Below are 12,590 nucleotides of genomic sequence, written 5' to 3' on the forward strand. Positions count from 1 at the left end.
AGACACAAATAGATATCCATTCTCTCTCTGCCCTTTTTCAGATCAAAAGCAGAGATTTAGTTCAAGTTGTCTCTCAAATACTGAATGTCCTGCCCAGTGCCCTGCTAGATAGTCACTCGGGAAGACGTGTTGTGAGTTTGCCATCCGGGAAGTGAGGAGCCTTCATGACCTGCTCCCAGTACAGATCAAGGCCAGACAAGTCCAATTCATTTGCCTTGAAGAGACAATGACTCATTCAGTTCAGCCTCTTCTCATTTCTGCTTGGCATGTGTGATTTGTTCCCTTATGCTGCAGGCTGATGGAAACCACGATGGAAGTGCCCAGGGCAGCTGTAGTTTGTTTCCACTGTCTCAGTCCTATTTCTGTCGTCCCAACAGAGTCAGGAAAGCCGGTCTCCCAAGACATACTCTACCCCGTCGTTTGCAGGTACAGACTCCCTTCTGCTACCCCATGGCACCTTTGAAGGGCAGGTAACCTTGCCAAAGAGTAGTGTGGGCTATTTTGGCTACCTACGTATCCAGACAGCTTGCCCTGGAAACTTTTTCCTCAAAGCTCATCCACACTCTGAAGAGGAACGTAACACTCAGCTCTTTCAAGCAGGCAGCTTGCCATCCCACCAGCATGCAAAGCGAGGCCCACAGTGCTAGGGTTTAGTGATGGATCTTATCTTGGCAGTCCTGGGATAAAGGCAAGATTTGATGATCTTAAAGGTCTTTTCCTACCTAGCTGATTCGACGATTCCATGTGGCAATGCACCTGCGTGTAGAGAACTGACATCTTTCAGCAGCATCCTGTGCCCAGCTTCAAACACACACAGGAGGGGCTGAGGAGCAGGACTGCAAAGCTCCATGTCACCTCTGCTTTGCAAGAGAGTGGCAGCATCAGGCTCAGACGCAAAGTGGCACTGAAGGTGGTGGTGCCTTTACTGCTTTCTTTTAATCCATTTCCATTCTCGTTGCTTTATTATAACAAACCTGGGGCAAGCTGGAGGAGAGGAGGTTTGCGAGAAACAGGCTTCCGAGGGCTACCTTGTTGGTTTGGCCTTGCGCTGGCTTACAACAAGTGCCAATCAAGAGCTTCTAGAGGAAGGAAGGGAGGAAAGAAGGGAGGAAGGGAAGGAGGAAGGAAGGGAGGAAGGGAGGGAGGCTCAGCATCCCCCCGCTCTGCTCCTCTTGCGCGCAAGCGGGCGCTCCGAGAGCTCCACCTCGTGTCGCCTCCACTCACCACTTGCTGCTGGCACCTAAACAAACCGGAGCTGGGAGGTGATGTTCTTTTCCATGTGGATCCCAGGCTGTAAACCCAACGTAGTAACCCAGTGGGTAAAGGGAAGAGGCAGACCTAAAGGTGGCCCCAGACAAAACCATTAATGCACTTGTAATAATCCTGGCCTTTAAAAGGTCCCTTCCAGTCGCTTTGCACCATGAGTTTTTGGCTTTTATTCCAAATCTAAGAAGGACGTGTACATCTGAAACCCTTCTCTCCCCCTCTTTTACAACATTTGTAAGGCAAGTTTGACATATTCATTCAAACATGAGGGAAAAATCCAGTCCATTTAACTGGGGCAGCAGGATATTATACTTCAATTTCCATCAAACTCACATTGTTCCAGCCAGGCTCATGTTACCAGAGAAGTGCATCTACATGGGTCTAAAAGTCCAATTATTAGAATTTTATTTGATATATGTGGTAACACAGCAATGGAAAAACACAATATTAGGAGAAAGTAGCAGATCATGGCACATAATTCATTTAACATCTTGAATTTATTGGAAGTGGTTCCCTCTAACAGGAAATGTCAGCATTCAAATGGTTATCAATATGTTCTTCCTAACAAAGTTCCTTTTGCCTGTATCAAGCCAATCGGCGCACTGGCTTGCATTCGGAACAGCTACCTCTTCTTAAGCTTCCCAAACTGGGAAAATTCTGCTCTACAGTTAAAGAGCCAAGCCTTGCAAAATTCCCAGCAGTTACTTAGAATTGCAGAATTCCTTAAATTTCAAAGGAGAGGGTGAGTCACATACAGCGCAGATGTTCACTGCCACCCTCCCAGGGAAAACGTAGAGCCGTTGTGCTTTAGTCCAGTTGTATTCAGCAGGACACTTAAAACATGTACCAAAGGCACTAGAATTAAGCTTTGTTTAAAGGAGAGATTTGCCAAATGGGTATTTACACTGAATCAGACCTCTACGGTCCACTGCAAGCCAGCCACAAAAAGCAACAGCGTTAGTCAAAAGCAAAGTACCCTGGCACACCTAAAATGAGGATGGAAGTTGTGCAGGAGCCGTTTCCAGTTACTGTTTGCTTTGCTTTCCAACCTCCAGCTGCCTCCTCATGTCTGATACATCCATGGGGACCCGCACTGTCAGACCATCCATCGACTTCTTAACGCACACCTGGCAGCCAAGCCGAGATCTGAGAAGAAAACATGAAGTGAGGCTCATCTGTTCCCATAGGGAAAGAAGAAATTCCCCACCCACATTGGGATGTCTGGACCAGGCTGGGTTTTCACTCAAGCTCCTGTTAAAGGTCTTATGCCCCTAGAGAAAGCAGTTCTAGAGGCACGACACTAATACAGAATAAGTCCTGACCCCTTGGAAAGAGGTGCCAGGTGCTGGGAATCTGCCTCAGAGGCTTGGGAATGTACTGCGATCAGCAGGGAGGCTTACGTCTCTGTGAGCCCATACGCCAAGTCCAGCATGTCCAGCTCTTCATCCGAGATGGCATCCAGCTTTTGGAAGGTGTCCTTCTCAAAGATGAGGTGACAAGTGGAGCAGGCTAATGTCCCTTCACATGCACCTGGGGGAGAAACGGGGGAATGACAGCAAATCAGTACAAAACTAGCTGATGAGTGATGATCTTCAGAAACAGCGTGGGAAAAGGTCCTTTAACAGATCTGGAGCGTGTCAAAGGAGATCCCAGAAAAGGCAGTCCTTGGATGGATGCAGGTTTCCACCTGCTTTTCCTCTGTGACGATCACGATCAGTTTTCACATCTATAGGCTGAGAAAGTTGGGGCTGTTCAGCCTGGAGACCTCAGAGCAGCCTTCCAGTATCTGAAGGGGCCTATAGGGATGCTGGGGAGGGACTCTTCATTAGGGACTGTAGTGACAGGACAAGGGGTAACGGGTTCAAACTTAAACAGGGGAAGTTCAGATTGGATATAAGGAAGAAGTTCTTTACTGTGAGGGTGGTGAGGCACTGGAATGGGTTGCCCAGGGAAGATGTGAATGCTCCATCCCTGGCGGTGTTCAAGACCAGGTTGGACAGAGCCTTGGGTGCCCTGGTTTAGTGTGAGGTGTCCCTGTCCATGGCAGGGAGTTGGAACTGGATGATCTTAAGGTCCTTTCCAACCCAAACCATTCTGTGATTCTATGAATCAGCCAAAGGCATTGACACTGCTGGAATCCCAGTGGTGACATCGTGGAAATCACACCACCAGCTCAGTGAGCAGCTGCTGGGAGATAAGCTTGCTTCACTGTCTCACCAGTGACAGTGACATGTGTACAGCTGCGCTGTTCCCAGGTACCCACTGGTCACAGCAGACACATCAGTCCTAGGAGCACATACACTTGTGCAACACTTACCAAATCCGTCAATGGCCAGGTTTTGATTGACCACCACTTCCAGCAAACTCTGCCCTTCTTTGGCTGTGGCCGTGAGTCGCTCTCCATCCCGGTTTATAAAATGCACCGTCACCTGGTCTGAAGAGCTACAAGACAAGTTTGCAAGAATCAGAGGAGCCCACCTTTTGCTATATGCCCACTGCTGAGGTCTGCTGGCTGAGCACTAGAGACATGGTACTTGGAAGGAAATGTGCACAAGCACTTCCTAGGAGGCTTACACTGTGCATCTCAGAACAGATTCACACTATCAGTTCTCAAAGGCAGGCAAACCTGAGCCAAGCCAAATTATTCCCCACTTTATCAAACGTCCCTCAGGATAAATGTTGAGCTGTACATTAACAAGTGCAGATGGTCTGCATCCAATGCCTCTGCTTGGGCTGGCTGGTGGAGGGAGCGTTTATAGGCAGGCAAAGCATTTGAACGTCCTGGGCCTGAGGTGGCAATACAGGGTGGAGTGAAGTAGTAACAAGAAAAGTGCTCAGGATCAGCTACTAATTATATGCAGCAAGGGCTGTTTTGATCCACATTTTATTCCCAAGAGGATTACCTGGTGACTGTAGCTTTTCTGCTGTTTGCTCTTTCATGAAGCACCCGCTCCTTCCCTGAACTCAATCACAGGGCGCCTTGTTGTGATGAGACATGCTCAGCTCCAGCTTACAGAGTGACTGTGCTGAGTAACCTCCTCTGATCTGCTGTGATCCTTGCTTAGGAGAAACTGCTAGTTATTCTGACAGCCTGCAAGATTACACCTCGTGAAGAGCCAAGAGCAAGGTCACCAGCATTCCTGAGTGCTGACTTGTAGATATATCATCTACAAAAAGAGGGAAACAGCATCCACTTCACCTCCTGCAAACCAGGCTTTCCCCACTAGTGTGTAGAAGGCTGCCACCCTGACCAGAGGTGTCAGGGATTTGCCACCAAGACAGAACATTCTGAGACAATCTGTTCTATCTGCCAGGGGGAGCACATAAGCAAAGAGTGTTTTTTCTTAGCACACATCCCCAAATGGTCACTTAGAAGCTGGAGGTCCCATCTCCTGTGCTGAAACAGGGCAGCACCCTGGAGGCAGTGAGTGCTTTGCCCAGTACCTCTCAATGTGGCACTTTCCAAGTGCCCAGCATCTCAAAGCACAGTTCATTCTCCAATGGCAGAAGCTGGGTTCACCCTCTCCTGTCACACAACACTCTCCCACATCTCTGGAAAGACCCACCTCTATCTCCCACTGCTTTGATAAACTCCCAAGCACCAGCAATATCAGTGCTGCCCCATGGCTTTGCTGCTGCCATTTCTGGCATAGGAAGAAAGAATCACAACCTTGAAGGCAGAGTGAATTCCATAGTGAGATCTGGCTGTGCTCACAACCCCCTGGTTTTATCTCACTCACACAAGACTGAGTGAGGCAGCATCCAACTTCTTCCAGTAAAAGAGCTGTTTGCTATAAAGCTTGGTAACACTTCTCCTGGAAGCTGGGCCCAGTGAAACAAACAGCAAGTGTCAGAGCTCTGAGCATTTCTAATATTATCTCCCGATTTCTTGCAATGTATTTGCGATATACACTGCATACAAGCTATCACAGCCCCAGAGTCACACGTTACAGCAAACCTACCAGCTGAGAAAACACCTGCGCTCCTCAGTGCTAGCCATCCTCTTGGAAAGTCACAGGCTGGGAGGAGGAACTGGTTAAATGGGAATTGCCCCTGCGACAGCAACACCAGCAGCTGGAAGGACTTATTGTGTCTGCTCACCCCTCTCTGCTCTGTGGCAGATGAAAATGAAGCATCTGGAAATCTCTGCTGGTTTCCTTTTAACATCAGGCACAGAAATATAGGAGGATCAAGTTTAAACACTTTCCTTTGCTCTTTCAAGAGGCAGAGGTGGAGTACAGGGGATGTATAGGAGACAGGAAAGAATTCCTGTGGAATTGGAATGGCAAAGGGGAAAGAAATTCTCCTCTTTCCAGTTTGCAGGTCTTGTTCATTCAGCTTCACGTAAACCACAACCACCATCTAGAGCTAATCCCATTTACCTGCTGACAAATCATTGCTGTACGTCTCAAAACGATTAAGGATGCCGTTTCTTAAAACGTTGTCACATAGACATCATCAGCAAGACTTCGGGTGCAGAAAATCCCAACCAATTCTCTCTGTTTTGGAAAGTCAATCCCCACATTCCATTAAAACTTGGAAGCGGAGAAGAGAGACGAAACAGCATTTTGTGCCTTCTCTGCTCCTTTGGTTTGGGTCTCGACTCAGGCAGCAGGAGCAGAACACAGGGGCCGCTGTACCTTCATCTGGGGAGCCCAGCTTCCTGTTTTTCAGAAAGCTCCAACAGAAAACAATGCCTGGGCCATTAGTCCACAACAGGGTCCCCTGGTTAGGAAAACAGCTGTGCAGTTTGCACCAGGACCATGCTGCGGAGGGGAGATTTCCCACATGCAGAGTGGAAAGGTCACATTGCAGTCAGAGATCCCCTTTTCTCCCACAGCAAACAGCCAAAGAACATCTTTAAGACATTTCAGTCTCCTTCACAGAGGCATCCCCAGACGTTTCACTGTAAACAAGTAGTTTAAAGACTTGTTCTCAAATGTCAAGCAAAAAGAAACCCCAACCCCATCTATATTTCGATGGATTACACCCATATAGTTCATTTTACGGCCAATAGGCAGGTTTCCTATTCCTATTTCCATTCCTAAAGCAATGCTGGCTTTACACTTATGGGTGAAATAATTTGTTACACAAAAATCATAGGACTCCACTTAAAGCTGTAGCTCACTACATTCTTCAAGAGGATAACGCAAGCTGGCTGCCTGCAAGCAGACAGTACTGGATCCAGCAATTGCCAATGCTACACGCGTGTTTATTGACAAAAAGCTTCATCTGTGTTGTCTTTTGAGGCACCTTCAGCCCACATCAGTCGCAGGAGAACTCCATAGCAGTCTCCTACAAATGCAGGAATTCAGATCCCTGCAGTTCCTCCTGGACACAGCCCTGCTTGAACTGTTGCTGTCAGCTAAATGGGCCCTGAGACAGCTGAGCTGCAGCCAGGGGCAGCACGCAGGTCACCCAGTCAGATACAAGGAAGTACAGATGCTCTTGTCACAGACCCCCTGCATGATGCTGGACAAGCCTGGGTACAACAATTCATCCCTGCTCTCGAGAAGATGATGGCAACCACTCCTGACCACAGCACAGAAAGCACCTGTAAGCAGCTTCCCTCTCTTTGCTGGCTGTAGAGGAAATTTAAGCTGTTTGTCTGTGTTCTTCGTATAGATGCCTCTGTTGGGGGCATAAACCCAGCCTGATTACTCCCTGTGTTCACTGTTCAGTTCAGTCATCCCTCACAGCACCACTTGCTGGTGCTGGTGTCTTCATATCCCACAGATCAGTCCCAGGCTTAAGCCTCCTCTGGAGGCCACCAGCTTTGGGTACCCAACGCTTCAGGAGGGCCTGGAAAGAAAAGCTGTAGCCTTTACTTTCTATTTACTTTTGCATTTGTTTGCCGTTGGTTTTGAAGCTATGAAAAAAAAATTAATTTCACATTTTGTTAAGAAAACAACCCAAATTGCATAGTTATTTTGCAGCATTTAGACCGCCCTGTTCTACAATGACGTTACTGCCGGAGGACGCACGTCAGAGCTTTGGAAAGATCTCACCAGATGCGACAAGCTCAGCCCTACCAGTTCAGCATCTGCCAGTTGATTATTCCATTAAAAATAACTAAATCCCAGACTTTCTGTGACACAGGGAAGAGGTGAAGGGGTTCCAAGAAGGTGGGTCCTTTCCCTTTTGGTGTTCTTCCCTAAAAGCAAGGGATTTGTATTTCCAAGGCCATACAAAACAACGAGATGCCTGCAAGTTTGGCCAGAGATAACTTCAGAAGGAACAAACCAATTGGAAAGAAAACCCACTGATAATGAGCCTTCATAAATCCCATCAAGCAGGGTTATCAGCATAACTTTGCTCTAAGGTCAGATAGCAGAATGGTTTACTTTTTGTGACGTTGGATGGGTCTTTTTCTCAATGTCGAGCAGATTACAGTCTGAGCCAGACCGCACCAATCTAGGAGGTGCACAAACTCCTTCTATTTGCTCAGAGAAATGCAATCTCCTTCCAAATTATCCCTAAGGAACAGAGAGGAAACACTGGCAGTAGATCCTGCTGTAGGAATACAGATGAGCACTGTGCCAGGCAGCCTCTCATCAGCCCTGTCCTTCCAACACGGGGGGACGGCTGCTCCTGCATCATTAAGCCTTCCTTGCTGAGGAATGCCCAGCCCACCTAGACTCCTTTTCCTCCAGGACTGCTTCCCAAGGGACTCTGGCACCCAGGCCCCTAAACAGGCCAAAGCCTGTTCTTTCAGATGACCAGCTGGGATTCCTCCACCCTAGCATGTAGAGGCATTTCTAAAAAGCTTCTGATCGATTTCCACTTTATTTCCACTTAGATTTCCAGTTTAAATCCCAGAATTTGCAATTCCCAAGGCAACCAACCCAGTGGCCATCCCAGCTTCCATACAGCAGGAATACATCAGGGCTTCTGACCCAGCTGCCACCTGTGACACCTTGCACACCATCTCAGTCCCTCAAAGGCTGCTTAACAGACTCTTGTGCCACGTCGTCATCTTCACGCTCTGGATCCAGGTCACTAGCTGTGGCCTCCACAGCTCCAGAGGCAGGGAAAAGCACCTCTCATAGACCAGTTCCCTGCATCACCTTCCTCCCATCAGCATCTTCATCCACCACCACCTCCTGCAGGGCTTCTTTCACATGGCCCTCTCCCTCCTTTTGTGGGGCAAGGCAGAGGTAAGCGTGTGTCCCTCCTGGAAAGGCCCTTCCACATGCAGTGAGCCAGGGTTCAGCATTTTACTCACCTCGAATCCCCAGGGGCATCCTGGAGCTTCTGCATGGAGCTGAAGCCTCTTTCCGAGCCCTGCTTAGGCGGTGTGCGATGCTGCTCAGTCACCCCACAGAGATGAATAAAGCGGATCTTGCTCACATTCAGTCCACTTAGCAAGGGGCGCATGAGTGCTGAGATACCTGGAGCTATCATGCTGCTGGGGGTCCTGTTCCGTGCCTCCTAGGCTGTCGTTTGTTACAAGGCCAGCTAGATTGAGAGTTATAAGTACACTGGGAAGGGAGCAGAGAGAAAGGAATGGGGGGGGGACCAACTAGGACAGCCTCCTTGGGGGTGGAGGGAGGGAGGAGAGAGGGGAAGGAGGAGGGCAGGATGGACATCAGGACCGTGTTTGGATCTTGCAGCAGTCCAGCCCATCAGGGCATGGGAACTGGGTGAAGCATGGCAACACGAGCCTCATCCCCACAGACCAGTCCCCATGCAACGCTCTCCTTGCTTGGTTTTACAGGCTTCCCTTTTAGGGACTAGACCTAAATCCAACATCAGGAGCAGTGGTCAGTGCAATGTCTAATCGTACAAGGGGCTGAAAGCAGAGGGCTGGAAGAGCAGACAGGCAGGAGCAATGATGGCTGCTGCCTCAGGAACAGAGGGAGATGCCAGTACTACAGCAACAGGGTGAGAGTGAGACTTACAGATTCTGCTCATGACATAGGTGCTGTTCATCCACATTGTTGCCTTCCCCAACACTACAGGCTCCCAGCTCTAAAACAGGAATATTCACTTCCTTTGCAGGATGGTGCTGAGAAGCAGCCACGCTTTGCTCATTTGCTGAATTCTCTGCTGAAAAGTGCCATAAAGGCACAGATAAATCTCATTTCACACTCGTGCTCCATGCTAGTGAGACTTCTGCACAACACTCTTCAGTTTATTCCCAGAAACACTGTCACTAGCTTAGTCTACCCTCCTCGCCACAGTAAATCAGGTTGCCCCGAGGACCAAAACACAACAGCAGAGAGTTTCAGTTCCTGGGTTTTGTAGAGTCTGAAAACAGCTCTCATCTCAGGAGCCCAAATACCCTAATACCAATGTAACAGCTCACCATTCACTAGGACATTTGCTTTAACCAAGTTAATGCAATAACATATTAGTAGCTGGTGTAAGGAAAAAGGTTTGAAACTCGACTCTCAAAATCAATCCATAAAGGGGAGAGAAACTACAGCACAAGAATGAGAACTGGCTGGAAAATGTTCCCCTACACACACACACACACAGAGGGGATTCATATTGTTTAAAATAACAGGAAAATTTTGGCTTTTCACCCCAAAATATAAGTTTTCCACCCAAAGCTTTCAGGTTGGAAAGGGATGCCAAAGCTTTCTGAGAAAAGCATCAAAGGCATTAAGGAGTGCAAGTGTTTTCCATAAGCAGGGAAGAGAATCCTATTCTTCAGTCCAATAAAGTTTGAAAGGCAAGCGTCCAAGCATTCCAACACATAACTGAGATAGCTTCAATGGAGAGAAACTCATAGGCAATGCATAAAGGATTAAAAAAGGAAAAAGAAAACTCTTAGGTGGAAATCCGGTTGCTAAATTCACCCGCCTGCTTCCCTCTGTTCACTTTACACCCGATAAAGCAGCACAGATGAGTATTCCGTTTGACTCCCATTTTCCAAGTGCAGGCTGGGCATTACTGCTCCCATGAGAGGACACATGCAAAAGGAACATGCAGCCCCTCTGTTACGGAGGGACATGATCCGAGATAACTTGGAATCGCGTCTGCAGTGCATCACTGACCAAAGTCACCTGTATTCAACAAAAGGAGCAAGGAGACACTTCCCAGCTCAATATGCAATAGGCTGGGCAACCAGCAGCCACAGCCTTGCGGCATCCTCATGCCTGCCCCTGCTCATCCCACAAACGCGTTTTTCTGCTGCAGGATTTGCCCCTCAGGTTTTGTTCAGGTCAAGAGCTCTGTGAGCAGAGGCCAAACCACCGAGTATCAGTAGGATTTTAATCCAGAGTGAGTGCTACCCTCGAGTCCAAAGCCAGTGAGAGCTGCTGTCTGCTGAGAGGCACCCAGGGTACACTCCTGGGAGCAGCAGGGCAGGGGTGCAATGCTGAGTCAGGGATGCTACGCAACAGGCATGGGTGCACATGAGACTGCCCCGTTCATGCCCTTCTCCAATTCCACCCTTTGACTGCAGTTCATGTAAAAATTCCCAATTTCAGTCACTTGTAGGATACCCTTTGAAGCTTTCCCTTCCTACCCTTGCCATTATCACAGAGGAGAGCTGGCAGGGAGGCAAGCAGTTTGTTTTAGCTGAACACAGCTCTGACCAGTGTCCCTGCTTTGTGGCCCCTCACTCTCAGCTAAGCTTTTTCAGGTCATTTCTCTCTCCTGCACGTTGCCCCAAGTACTTCACCCTTCAAACCCAAATTCTTGGGCTGCAGCTCACCTCTGCATTTAAAACTCACCCTCTGCAGCCGAGACACTGCCTAGTCCTGCCTTTGCTTTTCAGGCACTACAGAGATGCAGTAGGCAGTCCCAGTCAGTTCCATAGAAGGAAAGCAAGGCTTGCCATGAGAGATGCAAGGAAAAGGGCCACAGCACATCCAAACAAACCACAAAGCATCTTATCTCTCCAGCTAACCTTGAATTGAGAGATACACGAGATATATGTGCAGCGGTTTTCACAGCAAGGACATTTGTGTGTTTGCCTGGCACTGACCTCTCTCCTTGCCGGGAACTCAGAGCACAGCAAGTGACAGGTCAATGCTACCCAATGGGAGAGGGGCCAATACAGAGGGAAGTCAGGTCCAAGAGCATCGTGTCCAGTCCTGCAGGGAGATGAGAAGCAGAGAAGGGGACAACTGCCTTCTGGCAGAAGCAGAAACAACCCTGCTGAGGTAGGAAAAAGTCACGCTGAGTTTGGATAGCCTGTTTTATGGTCTTTGAAACAGGGGAGAAAGGACAGAAGTAAGATCTCCTTCTTCCTCCTCTCCCCTGCTCCATCTAACAGTAAGGCTAGAGGTAAATACAGCCTTTCCAGACTACACCAGTGCTCATTTAGCCCAGGACACAAAACCAGACAGCTTTTCAAGTAAGCACCCCTCCATCCCACAAGAAACAAACTCCAACTACACAAAAATACCCTTGTTTTGAAAAAGACACTCAAAACGTTGGTTTGGAGACCAGCACACGTGTTATGGGCGGGACAGACAGCTGAAATGAGCCTTTAGCTCTGCTTCACAGTTTGGCAGAAGCTAGTTTTCAAGCAGCATGCCCATGGGTGCACAAGCCCTGTCCCCCATGTTGCTCACCAGGAGGTCAACCTCTGCTGCCAGAGCAGTGGCTGTGCCTACACGTCTAGTGATGTGTTAGCACATGCTGGGAAGGAAGTGGTTTTCTAGCTTGAAATACATTGTCCCTGCTCTTCCGCACCACACAGAGGACAATTTGCCCCTCGCCTCTCCCCCCAGCCTAGCGAGTCTCACCCGAATTGGAGGTTTGTTGGACAAACACCTACAAGGTGCCATTGACTCCACCTGATGTGTGCACAAGCAGTACCCAGATCGCAGTCAGCACTGCGCAGATCTAACAAGAAGTTCCTCGGTGCCACTGCAGCCCTCCACAGGCAGAAGCACACTCAGATGGCTGAGATACCAGACCCAGCCCTTCTGACCACTGTTCAGTTTCAGTCTTTCCATGGGCTGGTTCAGCAAACACATAGGAACAAGGCAGACTTGCATCAGTTCCTTTGGGCTGAAAACACTGTGCAAACAGCTCTGACCAGAGGAGCTCTTCTCTACACCTCGCGGCTCCCAAGAGACCCTGGATGGGAGGTTTAAAATGACAGTATTAGCATGCTGCCTCCTTGAAAGCAGATTAAAATAATAAGTAAGATTTGATCCATTTGATAAATACAGGGAGGAAGAAGTTTCTCTATGAAGGAGAAGAATCATAAGGAGCAGGAAGCATCAGGAGGCGCAGCCTGTCCTGCAGCAGAGAAGGAGAGTAAAGAAACGGGATTCACACACAGGTCAGAAACCACCCAGCCCCTATCCATGAGTAAGCTGCAGCACATGCAGAAAGGGTAACAGGTGTCATCAGGCAAG

At 48.6% G+C, this 12,590-nt stretch overlaps 1 protein-coding gene across 1 annotated transcript; it reads right to left on the bottom strand.

The window, feature by feature from the left end:
- Positions 1-1,651: 1,651 nt before the first annotated feature.
- On the bottom strand, positions 1,652-8,737 carry LOC133265384 (adrenodoxin-like). The gene is made up of 4 exons (XM_061445853.1): positions 8,492-8,737; positions 3,584-3,708; positions 2,667-2,796; positions 1,652-2,412 (listed from the first exon to the last, which is right to left on the bottom strand). Exons 1-4 carry the CDS (start codon positions 8,668-8,670, stop codon positions 2,292-2,294), a joined length of 555 nt encoding a protein of 184 aa, XP_061301837.1. The 5' UTR covers positions 8,671-8,737; the 3' UTR covers positions 1,652-2,291.
- Between the last annotated feature and the right edge of the window lie 3,853 nt (positions 8,738-12,590).

Source organism: Pezoporus flaviventris, unplaced genomic scaffold (genome assembly GCF_033815535.1).
Source record: "Pezoporus flaviventris isolate CSIRO_AGI_PZ_B2104156 unplaced genomic scaffold, CSIRO_AGI_Pfla_v1 ptg000005l, whole genome shotgun sequence".
In the NCBI taxonomy this organism is placed as follows: Eukaryota; Metazoa; Chordata; class Aves; order Psittaciformes; family Psittacidae; genus Pezoporus; species Pezoporus flaviventris.